Here is a 25,273-nt window from a genome sequence, read left to right as displayed (position 1 = left end):
CTGTCAGTGGGATGCAGACGCAGAGGGTGCAGTGGAGTCGTTATTATTGAGTTATTACCTACCGCATTTGACCCCATTGTTAGTTGAAGTCGAGGCTTTAAAGTGTTTGTATATCAGATACATAAATTGGTAAATTATTTTGGAAATAGAGGCGGTCGATAGGGAGAGTTTGTGTGATAATTGTTTGTGACAATGTCACAAGCAGAAGACCCGATGGATGCTGCAGATGTGGGTGATAATTCAGTAAGATTTCAATTAACTTTTCATTCAACATTCTGGGATTAGGTTCGGTTTTGATTGATGTTTCTTCTTTATAGAATGCATCCTCAAGTGACACGCCGTCATCCAGGGGTAAAGAAGGAGACTTCGAAAGTAAGATTGAAACCGATCGCTCCAAGAGATTTGACTTCTTGCTGAAACAGACTGAGATATTTTCTCATTTTATGACCAACGCTAATAAGACTGGGAATAGTCCACCAAAAGCGAAAGCTGGCAGGCCCAAGAAGATAAAAGAACCTGAAACCCCTAATGCAGGAGAGTTAGTAAATTTGAATATTTTTTTAGTGCTAAGTTATAGAGTATATTTATTTACTTGCTTTAGGTTTGCTATTTTAATGGAACTGCAACATTGAAGGCATGAAACATTTCTTCACAAATTTCTTAACCTCTTAGCTCCAATTGACTAAACCTTGTTATAGGAAAAAAAATTTAGTGAAAAGCCCATGCGGGATTGGATGGGCTAACTAACAGTGTATCAAAAATGTATCAGTAAACTCTGCTAAATTTAAAATACCTAAGCCCTTAGCTAGGACTAGGTTGTGGACTAGGTATTTTAAAAATAAATTGTTAGTGTGTTTGTCTACACTTGGAGAAAAACATAACAAAGTAGAGATTAACACTATTTTTTGTTATAGTATTAAGTTACTAATATGTTGTCAAAATCTTCTACAGCCTTCGCCATAGAAAAACTGAGCAAGAAGAAGATGAAGAACTTCTTGCAGAAACTAACACTAAGCAGAAGACAATATTCCGCTTTGAATCGTCTCCACCGTATGTCAAAAATGGAGAAATGCGGGACTACCAAGTGAGGGGGTTAAATTGGATGATTTCACTGTATGAAAATGGTATTAACGGTATTTTGGCTGATGAGATGGGTTTAGGAAAAACACTGCAGACAATTTCTCTTTTGGGTTATATGAAACATTTTAAGTAAGTATAATTCAAAATAAAATGTAAAATTTTATCATTATCCTCAACACCCCCCAACCCTCTGCTTCAGCTTCCCTAGGCCCAGCTAACTTTCTAACTATATTTTAACTGGACCATCTTGAATGATGTCTATTCCAGTAGTGCACTAACTTTACTCTGACTAGAAGTAAATTAATCTGTATATCAATTAAAACTGTATTTTTAATAACATTATTGTTTATAGTGTATTGTTTAAAATGAATAAAAATAAATACAGCAAGCAATAATGGAAAATCAAAATACTAAGAATTATTCATCCGAATCATTCCTGTCAGTGCCTGCTTAACAGAGTTTAATCAATTAGAGTCAACATATATGTTACTAAATTACCTTCTTTGTTTATGTAAGAAATATTAAACATGACAACTATTCATTGCATTTGTTTTATAAGATTTTTTTGTGTTTTTAAAAGGGGTTACAATTTAAAACAATGTCTTATAGAGATTTAGCTTATATACTCAAATAAAAATTCAGCTTCAGTAGTTGATTGGAAATTTTTACACAATGTTTTTATACCTATATTCTCATTACAATAGGAATAAATTCTGATTCTGCCAGTAGTGAAGCATGCTGACTTGCAAAAGAAAAGCAATTTGGGCTAAGTAAGCACATATTTTCTAGTATTATGGGGTTTAAGTATAATTTTTGCTTAATAATTTTTATAGGAATGTGCCCGGACCACACATTGTTATTGTGCCAAAATCAACACTTACAAATTGGATGAATGAATTCAAAAAGTGGTGCCCCTCTGTCAAAGCTGTATGCCTTATTGGTGATCAGGAAACAAGAGTGAGTTTCAAATTAAATATTTATTTAAATCACTGGAAGTATTAAATGTTCCCGGTTCCCGGGCGTCTAGTATAGCCAACAAGAGGGACATGCCATGGCAGTTTTTGGTTGTTTGGTTAGTGCCCCTTCATAAGGCCCCCCTTATGAAGGGGCACTAACCCTAGTTAGTCCTGCATAACCTCCATCATGCCCAAGGTAGCAATTCTTTTTCACCACTCCAACAAAAAAAGGCTAATGAGGACTACATACTTTATAAACCAGTATTGTGATAACTACATTTGTCAAACTAAATACTATTTGTCCAACAGTGTCTTACATGCTGAACATGTTACATACACAGTAAGATTATGTCTATCGATTACCACACTTTATTTCTATAGGAAAAATACGAGTAACAGGTAGATTAATTATCTTATGGCAAGCTACCCTATTTTTTATAATAATCGTACAACATAATCATTTAAAAAGTTAAAGAGAAAAATATGAATTAACCTTCTATTCTTTTATTCTTTTTCATTTTAGAATATATTTATTAGAGAAACACTGATGCCTGGTAACTGGGATGTGTGTATAACATCATACGAAATGATCATAAGAGAGAAATCTGTATTCAAAAAGTTCACCTGGCGCTACATGGTGATAGATGAAGCACACCGTATCAAGAATGAAAAGTCTAAGCTTTCAGAATTACTACGAGAGTTCAAGAGTATGAATAGACTTTTGTTGACTGGTACACCTTTGCAGAACAACCTTCATGAGTTATGGGCCTTACTGAATTTCCTCCTGCCTGATGTATTCAATAGCTCTGATGTAAGTTACTTTATAACCAGCATTTGCTTCTGACATTGACCACAAAATTATTACTTAGACAGACGTTTCTTGTCTTATTATTGTGTTAAAATATTTGCCTATATAAATATATACCCTATAACGGCTTGTCAAAACATTTTATTAGTTCTCAAGACAAACAAAATGAACATTCTTGCAAATAATCAAAAATAATAAATGCAAATAAAGCTGAACAGTTTGTTTTCTTGAATGCAATGATCTCAGGACATCTGGATCTGACTGGTTCGATTTGAGTATTGGATAGCCCATTTATCAAGGAAGGTTATAGGCTACATCATTATTCTAAGACCAATAGGACCATAGCACCGAAGAAGAATGTTTCAAAAACGTTAACTTTTGAGAGATTTCGCTGCGTGCGCTTGGTAAACTGTTAAAGTTTCGATAAAATGTATAACAAAACTTTCAAAAAGGGAAACCCTTTTTGAAATAACTCACGTTAATTTAAATTTTTCCAGGATTTCGACGCTTGGTTCAATACAAATGCTGCATTAGGCGACAATCAGTTGGTGTCCAGATTGCATGCAGTTTTGAGACCATTCTTATTGCGACGTCTTAAGGCAGAAGTCGAGAAAAAACTCAAACCGAAAAAAGAACTTAAAGTGTATGTGGGCTTGAGTAAAATGCAAAGGGAATGGTATACAAAGGTTTTGATGAAGGATATTGATGTTGGTAAGTTAAATACCTACTTTAAATAAACTTTTGTCTCTTTTTAAAAGGTTACCCTAAAGTAAACATTTGAAAGTCTTTCAAGAATGCAGACTGAGGCTAAAACAGGTAAATTTAAGAAGCTAAAAAGGAATAAATAAATAAATAAATATACTAGGACAATACACACATCGCCATCTAGCCCCAAAGTAAGCGTAGCTTGTGTTATGGGTACTAAGACGACTGATTAATATTTTTATCAATAATATACATAAATACTTTGAATATACATATAAACATGGTAGTAACAAGGTGGTAGAGTCACTACAAACATTAGGCCTACTTGAACACCCAGACACTGAAAAACATTCATGCTCATCACACAAACATTTTCCAGTAGTGGGAATCGAACCCACGGCCATGGGCTCGCTGCAAACTGCGCCAATCGGCCGTCATATTTCAAAGTTTTTTTTTTTTTAACTATTATGCACCGCAAGGAAAATAGTTCCTGTAAAAACACCTTACGTTTTTAATAATTATAATAATAAAAACTTTTAATTCAGATAAAAATCCATAGCTACAACAATAACAATTATCTTATTTACTATATAATTTAATAATAAAAAATTTGGTATCTCCTGATTAAGATAAGTACCCTTGAGCTACTAACTTGAGCACTTGGTGTGTAAGTGTGTACCAACCCAGTAAGATGTTGATGACCCATATTCAATGATGTGTAAGACTGGATTCTGTTACACCAAATCCTAATTATGTGATTTACATTCACAGATCAAATTCCTGTTTAAATTTTTATTTATTATATTATGTATTATTTTATTTGTGTAATCTAGTATTTAGTTTTTTTTTAATATGCACAGCCTGCAGTCCGTTTTCTAACACAAATTATTTATCACTTATAATTTTTTTCAGTTAATGGCGCAGGTAAAGTAGAGAAAATGAGGCTACAGAACATTCTCATGCAACTGCGCAAGTGTTGTAACCACCCATATCTCTTTGACGGCGCTGAGCCTGGCCCACCCTACACCACGGACGAGCATCTTGTGTACAGTTGCGGCAAACTGGCCATCCTGGACAAATTGCTGCCCAAACTGCAGCAACAGGAGTCTCGGGTGCTGATCTTTTCGCAGATGACTAGAATGCTGGACATCCTAGAGGATTACTGCCTGTGGAGACAGTATAAGGTTTGTCTCTGAAACGGTTAGATAGAACTTTGGTAGTTATTCAATCCAAAATTCTATCTAACTGTATTTTATTGTTTAGACTTTCTTATTAGCGTATGTTTTTGAAGATTGTGTGATTGTGAGTGGTTTGTATTCTCAGCATCATCATCACATCATCCTTTTACCGGCACACTACAGAGTAGGGTCTTCTCCCACTTTGAGAAGACATTGATTTAAGGCCATAATCCACCACACTGGGCCAATGTGGATTTGTGTACTCCGCACACTTTTGAGAACATTGTGTAGAATTCCGAGGCTTGCAGATTTCGTCACGATGTTTTCCTTCACCGTTGAAGCAGGTGATATTTTAATTGCCTAAAACACACATACCATACAAAAATAAGAGGTGCGAGTTGGGATTCGAACTCTGTCCCCCGAAAGTGAAGTCGAGGTCCTACCCAATGCGCTATCACTGTGATTATGTTTATTCTATTGTACACAAATCTCTGAATAATAAAAAGCTTCGATCAACATTTTAAGTAGCTTTTGCTTGGTTGGATCAATGGTTACAAAAGACAGTAATTCTTATTGTGTGTTTGTGTGGACGTATTGTGAGGAGGTTGCTCTCTCTGGAGCCCTGACCGCCGCTTGCTTGGGTACTAAAAATTCCCGCATGCGGAGATTGGTTTTTTTTATCTAGCATTGTAGAATATAAATAAATGTAAAAAGGTATATAAATAAATGATAAAAATAATACTAATAATAGTAATTATAACTTTATTTATTTTATTTAAATAAACATAAATTACAATTCTTAAAAACTACTTGTGCTATAATTGGTTAGTGGAACTTTAAAATAAATTCTTAGTTAGTGTTAGTCTGTTAGTCCTAGTTTTAGATGAATCTCATAAGATCGGTAAAAGGCTTCTTCATATCGTTCCACACTTTTTTATGATGGGACTAAATGGGATGTGACGAAACCAAAGAGAATTGGCAAATCTAAACAGAGCTCTCATTCTTTACCGGGTATATTGTGAACCTATCATACCTGAAAATTGTGGAACACATTTTAGGGTTTTAAAGTTATTGAATTTTGAATTTGAATTTAGTTCGCTTCAAGAGGCACTACGAGAACAAGCTCATGCCCTGGACAATTTTGAATCCTAAACAGCTTCACAAAAACTTAAAGAAAGAAGGAACGAGGGAAAGGATAAAAATTTATCTTCTCCCTCAGATTTATCAACTCTCCGAGCACTGGCGCACAAGTGGAATTAATATCCAAATAGTATATGTGTAATAATAAACGGGGGTAAACTTCTCCTATGCTATGTTCCCGTGCAGCGCCGTGCTTTAGTAGTTGGACACGTTGTTTCCCCTGTCAGGGGTATAATCGGGGGATATCATTTTTGTCTCCTGTCTTTGCTAGCCCTGCTGGGCATGCAAGGACAACGTCCTGCAACATGCCGCCTGTTCCCATCAATTTGAGGCGTAGGTAGACCTAAATTGACAAAATTAAACAACACCCTTCAAGACCGGAACACAGAATTGCAACAATTCTGCTTAGCGGCAGAAATAAGCATCGCGATAGTACTTCCCCGGACGAGTTCTTTCACAACAATACAGTTTCAAATAGTGTGTAACGTAATGGTTTTAAACAGTATTGCCGCTTGGACGGCCAAACGCCGCACGAGGATCGGAACCGCCAGATCGAGGAGTACAACGCGGAGGGCAGCGAGAAGTTCGTGTTCATGCTGTCGACGCGTGCAGGCGGGCTGGGCATCAACCTTACGTCGGCAGACGTCGTCATCATCTACGACTCCGACTGGAACCCGCAGATGGACTTGCAGGCGATGGACCGAGCTCATCGTATCGGACAAATGAAACAAGTAATTATAACATTACATCTATTTGACGGCCAATTGGCGATTCCCACAACCGGGAAATGCTTGTGTGATGTCCAATGAAAGTTTTTATTCATATATACTCGTACATATATGTGTATATATATATATATATATATATATATATATATCGGTTTTCATTTACAGTGTAATGTAATGTTATATATATATACAACGTGTAAAATTTACACGTTAATTATATATATAACATTACATTACACTGTAAATGAAAACCGTTATAATACTTCACAGGCTTTAGGTACATTATGTACTGTCTCTGAGACTTATCTGTGAAACTGAAAACCTAATTGTTTTTGAGTAAACCTCTGGCATAGTTTTCACACAGAAATAAATCAGATACAGACCTAAAATCGCATGCAAAATTAAATTCATGTGACTACCGTCACTTTATTAGGTACGCGTCGTTTAGCGTAGGTACTATGCGCGTGTCGGTCTTTTATCTCCAATCACGTTCTCATAAGTAAACACTTAGAATGTTTGGAATTCGTTTGTATGGAATGTTGATACATATGCTTCTTTTGATTTCGTATTTTTACAGGGTGATTATGAAATTTACTTATGCATCCTTCAATATTATTTCCTAATTCTGTTACATGTTGTATATATTTATGTATATAATTCATAAAAATATTCATCAGTTATCTTAGTACCCATAACACAAGCTATGTGTGTACTGTCGTGATATATTTATTTTATTTCTATTGTTTGTTTAAATTAAAATTGCAGCCTTCAATTCGAATTTTACAGTTTTTTTTTTTTTTATGAACTATTAAGTGAAAGTATATGATACAAAGGATATGATATCATCATTATCATATTAACCTATTACCGGCACACTACAGGGCACGCGTCTCAGAGCATCATCAGAGCTTTCAGGCATGCGAGTTTTCTTTATGGTTAAAGCAAGTGGTATATTAATTGCTTCAAACGCACAAAACTTATAAAAATTGGTGCGTGCTGGGAGTCGAACTCGGTCCCCCGAAAGGAAATCCAACAAGGTATTAAGTGAATAAATAAATATACTACGACAATACACACATCGCCATCTAGCCTCAAAGTAAGCGTAGCTTGTGTTATGGGTACTAAGATAACTGATGAATATTTTTATGAATAATATACATAAATACTTTTTATATACAGATAGACACCCCGACACTGAAAAACAGTCATGTTCATCACACAAACATTGTCCAGATGTGGGAATCGAACCCACGGCCTTGGACTTAGAAAGCAGGGGCTGCCGACTGCGCCAATCGGCCGTCTAAAATATGGATTATTATTATTAAAGAAGTGCTAACAATTTAAAATAATACAGCTTTAAGTGATGTCTGAAAGCCTCTTGGTTAGTAATTTTAACAAATCCGAAGGTACTGTCATTTAAAGTGTGACAAAGCGCTGCATAACTATTGCGACTGTAAAACTACCTTAATGTAGGATGAATCCTTTTCGTTTAACTGCATCTAACAATATAGTGTATTTCTTTTTTTTTTTTTTTTTTTTAATAACTGGGTTCGTACCTTTCAAAATCTATCTTAAGGTATTATTTTTCTAAAATAATGTAATCGTTATCAAGGTGCGCGTGTTCCGTCTCATCACCGAGAACACAGTAGAGGAGAAGATCGTGGAACGAGCTGAAGTTAAACTGCGTTTGGACAAATTGGTGATACAGTCAGGTCGCCTGGTGGACACCAAGAATCAACTCAACAAGGATGAAATGCTGAACATGATCCGACACGGGGCCAACCACGTTTTTTCGTCGAAAGACTCCGAAATCACAGATGAAGACATTGACTCGATTCTGGCCAAGGGCGAATCAAAGGTTTGTGTTTCATTAATTCATATTACGTATATTTGGGAAAGGATATCAGACTTTTTTTTGTATGTAATGTGACCTAAGTAGAGCTAGCTGACGGAAGCTGCTTTATTTGTTTGATAAAGTTATATCTTATCACAAACTTAACCGACAAGTAAAGCGACTCAAGAAAAAAAGTTATTGTCTCTTAGTATCACCACCCATATTATTTTTTGAGGTTTATATATTTTATTAAACTCAATTTAAATAAATTGATATATGATATGCATATGAACATAAAGCCCCCATGGTATAAATTTTATTTATTTAATTATACTCTTTATGCACACAAATAACCTACAAGGCAACCTTAGGAAAAGGAAAACAAAAGGATAACATCAATCAAAAGGATAACAAAATTATAATTTTGTAATAATCGAAAGTTATTTTTTATTAGTCAGAAAAAAGAAACTTTTAATTTTGCAGTTAAGTTAAAAAGGGGAGCATAAAATCATTTCGATTTGTAATTTTTTAATTTTTTGTCAATATATATTATAATTAGTATTTTTTTTAATGCAAAACGCCAGGTAGTTTTTAAGGATGTAATAGTGTAAGAGAGCTATTTATGACAGAGCTCGAGCTCACAGAGAGCAGAGCTACCACCATGCGTATTTCTGCCGCCAAGCAGCAATACTGTGCGTGGTTGCCGCTGTAATTACAGGCATATGAGACTTAACACCTACGCCTCGAATTGATGGACATAGGGTGCCACTTTGCACGATGTGGTCTTTGCATGCCCAGCGCAGTATTGTTCTGTTTATAGGCGGTGATCTTCCACTAACCATCAGGTAGGCCATCGGCTTGGCCCTTCAATTTATTACAATAAAAAAATACATATACACTACAATACAAAAAGGTAGGTTTTAAATAAAATCACCGATCATCATCACCAACGAATAATGCGTATTTATGTAAATTTATTATTATTTATTTATTATTTATTTTTAATTCAATTAGTACGGTTAACATCAATTACACTAATTAAATACATAGCAGATTTAAACGAGAACAAAAAAAAAAGAAAATACAAAAAAAAAACAGAAACAAAAACATAATTATATAATGACTTATATTACATTAGGATGTGGTTTAAAGTGTATATTGAATAAGCACTGACTGAAGCAAACAAAGCGGGAGCTTCACCACTTATGTCTTGTAATTTATGAATGTGAATGAATGAGGGTGATAGCAAAAGTAAAAACTGGCTATGTTTTAATGTGCTTTTCATTATAAAAGGACGTATTTGGAACCCTTGTAGCTTTAATCTTAAGTACGCGTACGTGTAGGTACGTACAATAAAATAAATAACGATCATACTGACGTATTTAAGTCAAGAAAATTTTGACTTTAATTTTGTTTTTCTTATAGGCCCTCGTTCAGATTTATTTTATTTACTTTCAGACTGAAGAACTCAAACAAAAACTTGAAAGTCTCGGCGAGTCGTCATTAAGGGCATTTTCAATGGATACTCCGGGCGCAACAGACTCTGTTTATCAGTTCGAAGGTTTGGATATAGTTAGAAAACAGTTGAGGCATAATAATAAATTGATGCTGTTTTATTGTATACCGCAAAAATAGATATCAAAAATGGACATACAATAAAACGTTTGGCAGAAGACACTACTTGGCGACAGTATACACATGAAAAATGTTAATTTCTAGTTATCCGTTAACGTGCCGCCAAGCGTTAGCGTTCCGGTACGATGACAAGTTTAGGGGTATGGGTAATATAAACGTCATATGAAAACAGGTGTGCCCACTACAATTTTAGACTGCAAAATCATTTACCAGATATCTGATCAAAGGCTAACTTGTTCTGGAAAAAAAAATAATGGGGTGTTAATTTGTTTATCTAATTTAGCAGTGCAAAAATCTGCTTTGCTATTGCAAAAGGTAAAAAGTATCAGACAGACAGACACTTCAATTTTATGTATTACTTGCTGCTTTACTTATTGCAATCAATGATGGAAGTAGGCCTGTGAAAGTTTTATTAAAATCAATTCATCCATTTTGAATTCGTCTGCAGAAACACAACATGTTGTTATGCCAGCGTTCAAATCGTTAGGTCTATATCTGCGATCATGCGTGATCATGCGTATGCAGTCCCATACAGAATCTACCAAAAAAATGTCCGCATTTGGTTTTTTACAATCTTATATATATATAGTGCGATATTTCGTCACTTTTATTACTTTTCAAACGTTAGGGTATCTTTTTTCAAGTGCAGGTAAGAACGCTGAAATAAATATATTAAATATATTAATAAAATTTAATTTATACGGACTTCGAAGAAACCATCCTAGAAACCATAAAAAATTGCAAAAAAAAAAAATGCAAATTGCAACGTCGCATACCATACTTGAATCTGTTCATGTTTCGCTCTTAATAAGAATAATTATTTATTTCTACGAAACAGGAGAGGATTACAGGGAGAAACAAAAAATTATACCAATCGGTAACTGGATAGAACCCCCCAAGCGGGAGCGTAAGGCTAACTACGCTGTTGACGCGTACTTCCGCGAGGCGCTCAGAGTGTCAGAGCCGAAGGCGCCCAAGGTACAGGTAAATAAGTGTAAAGAGCTAAATTTGCGCCGGCGGCCTGCGGTGGTGGTTTTTGTTGTCTCTATCTACATATTTACTCACAGACTAGCAGAAAGAGATAGACAGAATACGCGCACTGGATATCAAGCAATTCCGGTTTTGTTTTAAACAACGTAAAAATTCAACTTTTTGTAATGTCTTCTAGTAAGGCACTTATTACATTTATTTGGCAATTTGGTTTTATACATTGGCATGATTTTATACTAGGACTAATTATAATATATTGGTTATAATGTATGTTAAATACAGGCACTATAGGTATTGGTGAGTGAACTTGTTGTTGCCCATGATGCGGCGTACTGCGCTTAGCACTTGTTGGAATGCGTGAGAATGCCGATGGTAAAACATACTTGGTCTTTTTTAAGTTTTGCTAGGTTCTATGTCTCAGAACCTAGCAAAAATCTAGCTATAGGCGAATGTAGTTATCCAAACTTTTTAGGCAAAACTAGTTTTGAATGAACGAAAGTTGAATAAATGTAATTAGTTTAAAGAACGACCGCGTTCTATGTAGTTTTTAGGGTTGGGCCAAAAATGGTATGATATTTTTTATTTTTGACAAGAAGTCCTCAGTAACAGTTACCAGTATGGCTAACATGCGTGCTATAAATTTTATAATGATATCTTCCTATTTTTTCGTCAATCTCTTAAAAATATATCCAAAAAATGGGTAGATATAATTAACTAGTCCCACGCGTGTTAGAAGGGTTAAGAAACTGACACTGTCGACCAATGTCGTTAAGCATATCGGTTATTACTGCCCGCATTGGAGCATCAAAGAACGTTAAAGCTCTAAAACCCCCCGACGAGGAGCGCTTCGGGGAAAGGGAAAGGAAATTTTCAATTACCAAAGAAAAAACATTCGCAAAATTTGCAATAGCATAAACACATTTAAATCAAGTATTATTTGAATCTCTTAGTCATGCAAAATCAAGTATTATTTAAATCTTTTAGTCATGCAAAAAATTATTGGCTTTAGACATATAGATAAATGTAAAGAATCAGGGCTCAGGAGTTTCACTTTTATAAGTGTGTTTTATCTTAAGACTCGTCTCGCTTTTCTGTCTAACTTTTTCATTAAAGTCTGTGATATTACTTTTTATTTGGTTGGTTAGCTCTTTATGCTCCACATTCATATATATGTATTACTATTTTTTGTTAATAATTTGTTTTCATCCGTTTGCAATGTGAAGTATATTATTATGTATGTAAGAAAACGATAATTATTATGTATAATGTGGAGTATTTTATGTATTTATAATATCATTTAATTAGTAATGTATTTCACATTATAAAATTAACATAACTTAAATAACATTTAATATTATTAATATACATAATTCTTAATCATTCTCACATATGTTTATTTTGAGCTTATTAACTATCTTAATAATATTTATAATGGTTTAAATAATTAATTTATATTTTATCATCCAATTAGTATATATATTAACAGTATTTTAGTCTGCTACCTGCTTTATTACCATACCTTTTTTTTATTGGCTTTTATATTATTATTAACTATTTGATACAGGCACCGAGACCCCCGAAGCAGCCCATTGTTCAAGACTTTCAATTCTTCCCGCCGCGACTTTTCGAGCTACTGGATCAAGAAATATATCACTACAGAAAAACACTTGGGTAACCGTTTTCCCTCGGTCAATATTAATTTAATTTACACAACTTAGGCAACCAAGAGAGCAAACTCAACTATATTACCCACTTTGTTATATAGATTTAAATCAACTCCAAACTATCTAGTCCCACAGTAAGCGTAGCTTGTGCTATGGGTACTAAGATAACTGATGCATAGTTTTATGAATAACATACCTAATTACTTCTATATATATATAAATACCCAGCTACTGAAAAACATTATTTTTCATCACACAAACATTGTCCAGTTGTGGGAATCGAACCCACGGCCTTGGACTCAGAAAGCAGGGTCGCTGCCCACCGTGCCAAACGGACGACTAATTGATGCCGGAGGAACGTGAATAAGAGGTTCCTGAGCCGCTCCGCTTTCATCTCACACAAGATAGAACAAAGATTGTCAAATTGTAGAACGATGTTGGAAAAGAGCAACTGCTGAGTTTCTTGCCGACTTCTTCTCGGTAGAATCTGCCTTCCGAACCGGTGGTAGAGTCACTACAAACAGACATACTTGACGTTTCAAAAGTGCTCATATAAGGCCTACTTGAAATAAATTATTAATTTTGAATTTAACTTTTTGAGCAAGACCGGTTCCTGAACAAGTTCATGTGGAAGACCGTCAGGCAACATTACGTCGGTGCTGTAGCCTGATTGAATATTCTTTTTTACCGTGTATTTTAGGTACAAAGTACCCCGAAACCCCGAACTGGGTCCGGAATCAGCGAAGATTCAAAGAGAAGAACAGCGCAAGATAGACGACGCTGAGTCTCTGTCTGAAGAGGAAGTTCAAGAAAAGGAGCAACTTTTAACGCAAGGCAAGGATTTAGAAATAAATTAAACTTTCAAGTTATTAAGACAAACAACAATTAAATCAGCCATCATAAACTACCATCATTATAAACCTGCCCACTGCACACGTACCGTCAGTGGCGTGCATAGAGGGTATGTACAGGGTGTGCAGATGATATAAAATGAGGAAAATCCCCAGTTCGAGTTATAAATAAAGTTTATTTAGTTATAAATTAAGTTTTAAATATTAAGCGTATTATAAATCTTACAATGCATATCCTTAAGATTTTTATAACTCATACTGGAGATTTTCTTCATTTGATATCATCTGCATATCCTGTGCATGTGCTGTGATGATCCAGTCTAAGATGGTAGCAGGCTAACATGTTAGGGATAGTGCTCTAATCGGCACGCTAAACCGCTTAACGGCACGCCTATGTCGGTAGGGTGGTAATTAGCCACGGCCGAAGCCTCCCACTAGAACAATTGTGTGTGGTGTTGGTGGAATTCATACTCTTTTGAAAGCTCTAAGGCATACCGGTTTCCAACCTAGTGATATTTAATTGCTTAAAAAGCACATAATTTTATAATTTTTTATTAGTGTTTTTACCTACACTTGGAGGAATTATCAATTTTATAAATTTAATATGCATATAAAAATTTTTCGGAACCGACAGGATTTGAACCTGCGACTCTCTGGCAATCGTGGCCTGAACGCTTTTTCCAATTAAGCTACGGCTCTTCTACCATCGATGCCGAAAACTAGTATATGCCTTTTACATCAGTCTTATAGCGACTGTAACGTCATCTAGTAGGAAACGTTGCAGTTTCGATTAACCTTAATTGGAAAAAGCGCTCAGGCCGCGATTGCTAGAGAGTCGCAGGTTCAAATCCTGTCGGTTCCGAAAAATTTTCATGTGCATACTAAATTTGTAAAAAAGCACATAACTTAAAAAAGAGGTACGTGCCAGGCATCAACGTCGTGTCTCCTCGAGACTAAGGCCGAAATCCCGTGGCCAGCGCGTAAGGACCTCCCTGGCGCAGCGTTGAGCCCTGTGGTTTAAATCGATTTCCGGCAAGAGCAATTTGGAAATTTATAATTTCTTAATTTTCTCATGTCCGGTCTGGTGGAAGGCTTCGGCCGTGGCTAGTCACGATCCTACCGACAAACACATGCCGATAAGCGATTAAGCGTTCCGGTACGATGTCGCGTAAGTGGTATGGGTTAAATATAACTACCATGCCCCCTAACAGGTTAGCCCGCTACCATTTTAGACTGTATTATCACTTATCACAAGATGTGATAGCAGTAAACAGCTAGGAGTGGAATAAAAATATTTTGGCACTTTCTATAAAAGAACCTCTGTTGAGCATTGGACATCAATGGTTGATAAGATGACAATGGCAATGAACTACGGGAGCCTGCAATGCGCATGGCGGACTTTTGACCTATTTTTGTTTTTAGGATTTACAAATTGGACGAAACGCGACTTCAATCAGTTTATCAAAGCAAACGAGAAATATGGCAGAGATGATATCGAAAACATTGCAAAGGATGTTGAAGGCAAGACTCCGGAGGAGGTAAGATCGAAAGCAAGAATTCGTATTAATATTATAAATGTGAAAATGTCTCCTTTACGCCGTAACTTGATTTTTGTCATAAAGTTACTCGAACGAATGGAGAGTTACTGCTAAATAAATCGTATTTAGACAGATGCGATGGATATACATATTTTGAAATAGGAGTAGATAATGAGGTGACAGCAGGTTGAAGTGCATTTTTTTAACCTAAAAATGTTTTATATATTTTTAAATTAAAATATTGAATATTCAATTGTCTATCATATTTTAAAATCGAATCAAAAGAAATACTTTATTTCAAATAGGTCTTATAATTATGAAAGGTCAAGTCTTTTTGTTTGTTGTGTCTCTACTACCGGTTCGGAAGGTTCATTCTTACAAGAAGAAGAGAAAGAAAGAAGAAGGATGAAAAGAAACAAGCAATTCGGCCGTTGATCTTTTACAAAATCAGCTTTTTTTAATAAAAATACATATTCCACAAATTAACTCAAACAATGGAGAAATATTTTGTTCGGAGGGAGGCTTCGACCGTTACCACCCTACCGATGTGGGACGTCGTTTAGAAACCAATTAGCGGTGTGCGTTTAATATAACTGCCGTAGCCCTAGAAGGTTAGCCCGTTACCATCTTAGACGGCGTCATTACTTACCAACATTGATCAACAGATTGCAGTCAGGGCCAACTTGTACTGGAATAAAAAAAGGAATATGTTTGTTTTGAATTTTCCATACAATACATTGAGTAAAAAAAAAAATGAAAAAGTTTATTGAACATCAACATAACTTGTTTGTTACATACATTAGGTAGGTATTGTTATAAGACTCAACAGAATTTTAATCGCTAGCGAGCGCACTAGCGAGCTGAGCTTGTTATTGTGTTCGCTAGTAAGTCTCGATTTGTCAATACTTTTTACCGAAAAATCTAAAATTGATAATAATGATTATAGTGTTACATTAAAATATCGCTTTATCTTAGTGTGTGTTTGTGTGTATGATTGAGTGTTTATGTATAGTACATGTAAGTGTTAAGTAGTGTAATAACACCCTACTTAAGTTACTTGTATATGTATATGTAAGTGTTAGTGAACATATGCATTTATGAGATCTTAATTTTTTTTAGGTTATGGAATACTCAGCAGTTTTTTGGGAGCGGTGTCACGAACTTCAGGACGTAGACAGAATTATGGGTCAGATAGAAAGGGGTGAAGCGAAGATACAAAGAAGAGCATCGATCAAGAAAGCGTTGGACGCGAAAATGGCCCGTTATAGAGCACCATTCCACCAGCTCAGGATTTCATATGGCACCAACAAAGGAAAGAATTATGTTGAAGAAGAAGACAGGTGATACTTTCTTACTTATTGTAAATTTATTTTAGTTTAAAAAAATGTCTTGCTGCTAATAGAATATGAACGTAAATTACTTTAAAAGATCAGAAACTTTTATATATATTTTAATCCCCTTTTTGATGCCTTTAGAGTTGGAGTTTTTAAAATATGTGAAACACGTATTTCTTTATTTCGAAAACCAATAATTGGAATTAACTTGAAAAATCAATTGATAAATGAACAATTTTATACAAACTTTCCAACCCTTTTAGGGTTAAATGGTTCCCCCATTTAACCCTAAGAGGTTGGAATTTTCTAAAATCTTTTCTTAGCGGATTCCTACATTGTAATAACTATCTTCATGTAAAATTTTAGCCCGATCCGTCAAGTGGTTAGAGCTGTACGTTGATAGATCAGTCAGTCACCTTTGCCTTATATATATATATATATGTATATAAATATATAGATAAAGCTTTGTAAAGAACACGTATTAAAATGGCGAATTAAAATGCCGAGAAATAAAAGCATGGTTTTTGTAATTGACGGTAAAATAGTACAATAGGAGTTAAAAAATGGGGTTATTAAATAATTTTAATACTTTTACATATCTATAAATTGACATGTCCAAGAATAGAGCTATTTCAGGGGATGTGAACTACTACTGAATTTTTGTTTAAACAGAATTGGCATCAATATTAAGTTATAAAAGTCGGTTTACGTTTTGAACGTTACATTGTTAGTGTGCATTGGTAAAAACTAACATTTCAGAAACAATAATTTTTTTTAACTCAGTCTTTATTTGTTCAATTAGGGGTGCACAAAGTTGGGGAATTAAAAGAATAATAGAAAAAGAAATATGGAAGTTGAATTCCATAGGCGGCTTTATCACTTATTAACGATCACTGCCAGGCACCTTAAAATAAGGACAACAAGAGCATAATTATTAGACAAAGTTCAAATTATCAATAACCTATAACAGTCCACTCTTGGACTAAAGGCCTCTCCCAAGGGAAGGGTTTAAACATAATCACCACTCTGGGCGCACGGGTTGGTGATCAGAGTAGATCATAGTAGCATAGAGGGCGCTGCTGTCCGTTCTACGTTATATTCTATTAGAAATATTGGGTTAGGCTCACATAAATAAAATACATTGCACATATTTAGAAGTTATTTATTTAATTTGAACCTCGATATTTATTTTAGTTACCTACTAGGTAAACATTTGTCATACTTATACTTTACTTTCGATTTATTTAACGCAGGTACTTATAATTTATCATAGTACCTACTAGGTTTAAATAGTTTTATAAAGTTTAATAGTGATACTACCTACACTAGAAGGAAATATCATTTATAATTAGGTTTATATAGATTTTTATTCATATTTCAATTAATTATGAGGCCTAAATTTTAACCGTTATTATTATTTGGTCACAGTAGTTCTTATTATAGCTTCTAGCAACTAGGTTTAATGTAACTGTAATATACTCATCTCCAATCTCGTTTGCAACTTGTGGTTTGTAAGAAAGTACGTTTCAACGACTCGTTATTAAACTGATTGTTCGTTTTACTTTCCTTTACAAACAATGACCTTGTAACTTCTACCAACTGTGCTTTTAAATTTTTAACTATGAAAACAAGTTTCCCACATCACCGGTTACTTCACTTTTTTTTTCCCACCGACATTGACATTCCTCACACCAAGACCTACTTTTCGTTCAGGAATCTGGAATACTCAACAACTGATGTCGTATCTATATAATATCTTTAGTCCTAACTGATTCTTAGAGCTGTTTATTACAATTTGTTAGTTTCGATATTTTATTTATTTATTCCAAATGTTGTATATAAATGTTTCAGGTTCTTAGTATGCATGCTGCATAAGTTGGGTTTCGACAAGGAGAATGTGTACGAAGAGTTGAGAGCGGCGGTGCACGCGGCACCACAGTTTCGGTTCGACTGGTTTCTGAAGTCGCGCACGGCCGTTGAATTGCAGCGCAGGTGATTTCCTTTATTCCGATATCATTTTGTGAACAATAAACCTATTATGTTTGTACATGCTTATTATATAACATAGTATTAAGGCATTGGTGCTAATTTTGTTTGTCAAAAGTTGCTATAACTACTACTTTTAGTAGTTGTTTTACAGCTTTTTGTAATAATAATAATATATACTACGACAATACACACATCGCCATCTAGCCCCAAAGTAAGCGTAGCCTGTGTTATGGGTACTAATATGTACTGTTGTATACTATTGAATATTTTTATGAATAATATACATAAATACTTATAATATACAAATAAACACCCAGACACCGAAAAACATTAATGTTCATCACACAAACATCTTCCAGTTGTGGGAATCGAACCCACGCGCGCATTCCGCCGTCGTAATGGAGAACGGCTACGCTTACGCAAAACAGAATTGCTGTGCTCCGATTTGAAAGGCGTGGTTGCCGGTGTGATTACACGGCACATGAGGCTTAAAACTTACGTAACTATTGGTTGATGGACAAAGCGTGGCACTTATTGCGACATGTTTTTCCATTCAGCTGTTGGGCTATCTGTTTTGTCCATCAATTAATAACTATATAAAAAACTAAGACCTGGCAAATTTAGCTCCGAGATTTGTTTATAGCAGAAATAGCACTGTTTTGTCACTTCACCATGATTTCGATTTACTTCTATGCCGAGTTTGAATTGGGATTCAAACTCGGCATAGAAGTAAATCCTATAAACTTATCTTATCTTATCTATAAACTTAGAAAAGTTAAGAGGTGCCTTTAACTTTTCTAAGTTATGTGCATTTAAATATCATTTCATCAACAGTGAAGGAATACATCGTGAGGAAACCTGCATGCCTGACAGTTCTCAATAATATTCTCAAAGAAGTGTGGAGTCTACCAATCCGCACTGGGCCAGCGTAATGGACTACGGCCTAAACCCTTCTTATTGTGGGAGGAGTTCCAGAAACTCCTCCCACAATAAGTGGGTCGTTTATGGGTTGATATCATGATGATATGGCTATGTCTACTGCTAGACATGGATCTTTTGTAAGGACTCCCACAGTCCATCTGTCCTGTGCGGCATCTGTCCAGCGACTAGCTTGATGTAAACTGTCCACTAAGCCTTGTAATTATACATAGGCGATTCGATAAGAAAAACGCAGAGCATAGCGAAGCTCCCAACATCAAAATTGTGGTTATATTCTTTACGTATTTTTTCAGGTGCAATACTCTAATCACATTAATTGAAAGAGAAAATCAAGAGTTAGAAGAAAAAGAAAGAGCCGAGAAGAAAAAGAAAAGTGGAAATGCCAATCAGAATACCCCGGGTGGCAATTCGACAGGAAAAGGGGCGAACTCTGGAAAACGCAAGGCTGACAATACTCCTGACACCGCTCAAAAGAATAAGAAAAAGAAAAAATGAAATCCGGTCCGTCTCTACCCGACCAGACACACTCGGTCGGTCGTAGCAAGAAAGTAAAACTACTAATAGAGTTGCCGCTGAAATAATTTGTCCATTGCTAACATTTTGGAAGACCTATGTCTTTTCAAAGGTCGACTTGTTTACCTCGAGTATTACTCATAATTTAATATCTAGTTAACATTCCCTTTTTACGATATTTCATAACTATATGATGGATGTTTTGTTTGATTGTGGAATAGTAATAAAAGTCGTGATACTTAAAACATTATTTTATTATTGCACATTTCTTTTATACCTATCGACATACGCCACGCCGTACTGTAGTTGGTTTATGTTAATCTTAATCATCATAAAAAAAAGTTTATTTTTTATAGGAACAACATAATTTCAAAGTGACTTAATGTTACGTATAATACATTTATCTCACAAAGAGTTTTACTTGTTTCTAAACAAACGCTATGTCTGTGTGAACGCGGGAGTTCTCATTTTGTCCGACACAACATCGTCTTCGTCGCTTCGTAGTGTTTTCGTACACTTGGTAACTGGTAATGCAAAGCCCGCTTTGTGAGATAAAAATAGTTTAGCTTCATGCATAAATTAAATTTATTTCTTATGTCAAACAAACACCATTCCTGGACCGTCAGGTACTCAAAATCACAGTATTCGTGTTCATTAAAAATGGAACACTCGGTGGCGTCGTTACATGAAACCCTCTTTAAGTTCATTTTTAAGGAGAGTTTCCATTTTCAACACATTCTTGAATGTTATTTGAATTGGGGGAACATGGCGCCCCTAGCCCATAGAGATGTCCACTGGTACTCTCGATGTTACCGTCAAAGAAAATCTAGAAATAAAAAACAACTAAATACCTCATCATTATAAATTCATTACCAGTCCACTACAGTTCTGTAATCCACCATGCTAGCCAAGTCAGGTTTGGTGGACCTTGGTGCTCTCACACCACTTCTTCCCGCGGGTGTCGTATGAGTAGACTAGGAGAATATAACGGAGAGCAGGCAGCAGCGTCCACTGTGCTACTACTACCGTTTATTGCGATTACATATATGCAAGTAATATGCTGTTGATGATAATGGCGCCTTTGCGAAGATTATGGAGAGCTCTTAGGCATGCATTCCCTCACGATGTTTTACTTCACGGCTAAATAATAATATAAGCAAGCTATCAATAATTAGGTTTCAGAAACTGGCGTTAAGGGTTTTGTACCATGTAAGCTAGCTAATGATATGTACCTCTTTTATTTTGAAGAAAGCCATACCAGTCAGATGTGAATCAGAACCGGCTTGGTGTTGTGGACCAACTCTCCTCAGTTCCAGCTGATCTGCAACTTCCTGTAGTCCACCTTTTAGATTCTTGCATAATTTCATAAGGTACTGTTGACACATAATTTAATAATTTAAAGTTTAGCATTTATTTTAACATACAAGCAAAATACAGGCAGAGCAAAGCTTTACTTACTTTGACATCATATACTTTTGGAAAATACAGTCTCAAGCTTTCAAAGAACTCATTTTCGTCCTGTGGTAAGTTTTGATCAGTAAGCAGTTTCAGTAAATAGCCAAAGTCGTAACCAGAATGGAAACTCAACCATTTGATGTTGTCCATAAGCACAATGCCTATAAAAAGGATGTGAAACATTTATTAACATAAAGTTCACATGCTGAAAATTTTGTTGTATGTATTTGTATTTTACCTGAAGACATTAACAGTTCTGCAAATTCTATGGGCTCTATGCCATGCTCCTCATGCTCTCTGAATTGGAGCCCTGAATTCTGAAGTAAATCAATGGAATCCTGAGCGTACATGTCCTCCCTGTCAACAATAGATCTTATAAAAACATATTGATTTATTTCCAAAAGATTTAAACCAATTACTAAACTAACATTCTTATGAACCTAAGGATATGGATATATTTAAATTAGTGAATTCCACAGATGAACTAATAGAAATTTGCATTATTTAAGAATATTTCTGCATCATCAAACTAAAATTAAATAATTAATTAAATGCTGGTGTGTATTCTGTTATACTATTTCCTAATAGAAAAATGTATTTATACATAAAAGTGTCTTAAATATATTTTAAACTATGTATTTTATATGAAAAAATAATAAAAATTTTCTTGGCTCAATTACTAATATTATGTTACCTGCTATCAACACGTGATAAAAGGTTACATAAAATTAGTATTCAGACAGTGTAGAAAGAAATGGTTATCCTTCTCAAACTTCATTATTTAAGTATCCATATACTTAGGATCTTTAACATGTTTAGTAATACTTACTGCAGATTAAATTTAAAATTAAATTGCCAAGTGGTACAGCCTGGTGGAGTTTTCCCATTCTCATCCATAAATGTCAGACCTAATTGTATTATTCTCAGAAGATCCACATTGCATCTGACAAAAAATATTGTTATTAATATAAATTAAGTCTGTAACAAACACAAACTACTTTAAAGGGCTCCTTAGTCATGTCCCTGTAGTAACTGCATAGATATATAATAATATCTCTCTCTCTAATCAACTCCCACTTTTGATTCTGAGTCAAGGAACTATCAATTCATTGTCCCCCAGAAGGTTGACCAGGCACTCACAAGTTGACTACAACAAGTTGCTAACACAACCACAAACCAGTCTACAGCTTGGCAATTCTTCTACATATATAAACTAGGATTTAGTTGACTAAATCCTAGTTTATATATGTAGAAGAATTGTAGCAATGTTTAAAGTTTATCATTACCAAACATTCTTTAAACTGGTAGCTGTTAAATTTTGGCAAGTACAGATTACCATAGTAAGGTACCATAAAAAAAAAAAAAAATAATACCACATACCATAAAGTACCATAGCAAACAGTATTGATCATCATCACCAATCCCTACTAATATTATAAAAGTCAATGTAAGTTTGTTTATTACGCTTTCACACAAAAACTACTTAACCAATCCTCATGAAACTTTGTACACATATTCTTGGAAGTGTTAGAAGTAATATAGGACTTTTTATCCCAACATTAACCTCGGTTCCTTTGGGAGAGGGGATGAAAGTGTTTGACGACTTTACACCATACTCTGACAAATTATAACCGATTTAAATAATTATTTTTGTACAATAGCGGTTATATTATATCTTTAATTTTGCCCAAACGTTGTGTAGATCAGAATGTGGTTGGAGATAGAGGACAGAACTCTTCAGTGGACAGCAGCAAACCCCCTAATTTAAGGCTTAGCAATACAGAATACACCAGAAATAAAATGAACACCACATCAAAAAACTAAATTAAACGCAGATGAAGTTGCGGCCAACAGCTAGTGGATAATATTATACATTAATAATGGATAATATTATGTAAAAATGCTTTATAAGTGCCTCTTATAGGATTACTTGAATAAAAAATTATTCATTTTTCATTGTAAGAAAATACTTTATTGTTATGGTTATGGGAACTAAGTGGGAGCGTTCTCATGTTATATAAATTAAAAAGACTAAGCCAAACTAGTTGAGCTGTTCTCAAGTGAGTACCAACAAACAGCAATTAATTTTTATTTATAAAGACAGAACAGTAATCTTTTAGATAGGTACCTCAGGAGCTGATATTGGTAATCAGCTGTTGATCTAAATTCTCCAATTGGTCGCGCGACAACTCCTGGAAACTCAGTATCCATAGCAACCCACTGATATTTTTGAACTACCTGAAAGCAGAGGATACAATCACCAAATATTTTTATCTTATTATTATCGTCCTACAAACATTAATGCAAATAATAAATGGAAAAGTTTACTGATATTTGTAAACTTTTGCATTTAATATTCTGATAGCTTATACTGAATTAACACAAAGCTGTTGATTTTGTTTTTATTTGGCTATCCCAGAGGTAGTTATACTACTATTACCACTACTAACTACTACTGCTAACAGAGAAAAAATTATCCATTATAGATGGTTCAAAGGGGAATTTAAAGTTATGTAGTGTTGTAAAAGAAATGTTAGTGTTACTTATGTTTTGTGTTTAGCTGACCCACTCCAAATGCTTGGAGAGCCATTGTGCCATGTTTTATAAAATACCCCTTGATACCTATGAAAAGCTAAACTAATCTTGGTAAAATTATGTAAACATTGCTTATATTTTCAGCCCTGGAAACCAACTGTTTCCACAGAGACAACAAACGCGAGTGAAGCTGCAGGATTACACCAATTAAAAAGATAAGCAGTCCAAGCATTTAAACACTCTTATTGGCAAATTTTGATAGACATTTTATGAACAGAAAGTGACAAATGAATGAGGTAAGTAGTCTGAGCATTCAGACACTCCAGGTTTAAATATGCCGTTATGGAATTTGCCAGTTGCAGTCTGATAGACACAAAAACTAACAGAACAAGGTTAATATATTATAATTCTCTATTATAGTACGTAATAAAAAACTACCTGTCTTATTATACGGAATTCCTCATGTAAGTTGTGGTTCCATACATTTTTAATAACATTGTCTTCTTTAATACATTTGAAAGCAGTCATTAAATCGAAATTAGCCGCCGGCATCTGCAATGTCATTTTGATGTGCGTATCTAAATCAATGTCTAAGACTCAAATTTATTAGTTAATTTTAGTGCAAATTAGCTTTAACTTTAATATTTGCGATACGGCAATTTTCGAGCGATTTTAAAATTATATTTTTCAGTTTGCTTTTGACGTTTGACACCTCTTTTTTTTAATCTTGCTGTAGGGCTCTGGGTTCTTACCAGTAGCCACAGAGTAAGAACTCTGAATTAAGTTTTCTTTTTCCGCTACCGTCATGAAGGTGTACCTATGTAAGGATAGAGCGAATAGTCGTTATCGATTCAAATACCTACTTAACTTATCGATAACTCACTTACTGTGACGAGTTTTATTTTTAGCCGTTCCATGAATGAGATATCTATAAGTAGACATTTGACAGGGCTATTAAATTGCTGTCTCCATTTTTTATCTTCAACGTTATAGCCGGGCTACATTAATCGATTTTTTAATATATGCCACAATCCTTTATCTCACGATCTCAGACAAACTGAAATAAAATTACAGGTTTAAAAGGAATTAGTGCTATCCTTTTCATATTTACTTGTGGAAAGGTACAGCACTACTATGCGACCTGTCATTAAATTGTTTTTTTAATGTATTTTCCCAGGGTATGGAGGGTAGAGGTAAGGAGAGTCATCTGTGTATATGAAAAAGTGTCGTCAAAATGTATTAAATTAGGATGGCGCCACATTAGCATCAGGGTAACTCTTAAAAGAAGCGCCAAATATAAATATTGTTAGAGTAGGCTTGAAAAATAAACAAGGTAAACAAGGAAGTAAGGTTATATTTACCACAATATTTTGTACAACGTAAGTTGTTGAAATTCTCAAT

The 25,273-nt window shown here is 34.7% G+C and overlaps 2 protein-coding genes across 5 annotated transcripts; one reads left to right on the top strand and one right to left on the bottom strand.

The window, feature by feature from the left end:
• LOC120623642 (chromatin-remodeling complex ATPase chain Iswi) lies at positions 1–20,132 on the top strand. 3 transcript variants are annotated; one of them, XM_039889761.1, is made up of 17 exons: positions 1–228; positions 318–538; positions 952–1,209; positions 1,914–2,037; positions 2,560–2,847; positions 3,342–3,555; positions 4,462–4,733; positions 6,371–6,598; positions 8,208–8,453; positions 9,888–9,990; positions 10,903–11,048; positions 12,619–12,725; positions 13,419–13,552; positions 14,992–15,107; positions 16,227–16,447; positions 18,293–18,433; positions 19,663–20,132. In XM_039889761.1, the coding sequence occupies exons 1-17, from the start codon at positions 193–195 to the stop codon at positions 19,862–19,864; spliced, it is 3,057 nt and encodes a 1,018-aa protein (XP_039745695.1). In that variant the 5' UTR covers positions 1–192; the 3' UTR covers positions 19,865–20,132. The 3 variants fall into 3 exon arrangements, with proteins under 3 accessions (XP_039745695.1, XP_039745694.1, XP_039745693.1); XM_039889760.1 differs by having other exon boundaries at positions 1–243; positions 10,903–11,042; XM_039889759.1 differs by having other exon boundaries at positions 1–243.
• Positions 20,119–24,597, bottom strand: LOC120623643 (CCR4-NOT transcription complex subunit 7-like). 2 transcript variants are annotated; one of them, XM_039889762.1, is made up of 7 exons: positions 24,311–24,597; positions 23,466–23,575; positions 22,167–22,280; positions 21,576–21,709; positions 21,341–21,498; positions 21,115–21,255; positions 20,119–20,708 (listed from the first exon to the last, which is right to left on the bottom strand). In XM_039889762.1, exons 1-7 carry the CDS (start codon positions 24,434–24,436, stop codon positions 20,592–20,594), a joined length of 900 nt encoding a protein of 299 aa, XP_039745696.1. In that variant the 5' UTR covers positions 24,437–24,597; the 3' UTR covers positions 20,119–20,591. The 2 variants fall into 2 exon arrangements, with proteins under 2 accessions (XP_039745696.1, XP_039745697.1); XM_039889763.1 differs by having other exon boundaries at positions 21,576–21,694.
• Between the last annotated feature and the right edge of the window lie 676 nt (positions 24,598–25,273).

Source organism: Pararge aegeria, chromosome 5, assembly GCF_905163445.1.
Source record: "Pararge aegeria chromosome 5, ilParAegt1.1, whole genome shotgun sequence".
Taxonomy (NCBI): Eukaryota; Metazoa; Arthropoda; class Insecta; order Lepidoptera; family Nymphalidae; genus Pararge; species Pararge aegeria.
Note: the sequence above shows the minus strand (reverse complement) of the source record. Positions and strands in the feature narration are given on the sequence as shown.

Coding starts and splice junctions, on each gene's coding strand:
- LOC120623642 (XM_039889759.1), top strand. CDS start 193: ATGTCACAAGCAGAAGACCCGATGGATGCTGCAGATGTGGGTGATAAT. Junction 3,556..4,461: donor GATGAAGGATATTGATGTTG/GTAAGTTAAATA, acceptor AATTTTTTTCAG/TTAATGGCGCAGGTAAAGTA. Junction 8,454..9,887: donor TGGCCAAGGGCGAATCAAAG/GTTTGTGTTTCA, acceptor ATTTACTTTCAG/ACTGAAGAACTCAAACAAAA.
- LOC120623643 (XM_039889762.1), bottom strand. CDS start 24,436: ATGACATTGCAGATGCCGGCGGCTAATTTCGATTTAATGACTGCTTTC. Junction 23,576..24,310: donor AATTCCGTATAATAAGACAG/GTAGTTTTTTAT, acceptor CTCTGCTTTCAG/GTAGTTCAAAAATATCAGTG. Junction 21,499..21,575: donor AGAACTGTTAATGTCTTCAG/GTAAAATACAAA, acceptor TCCTTTTTATAG/GCATTGTGCTTATGGACAAC.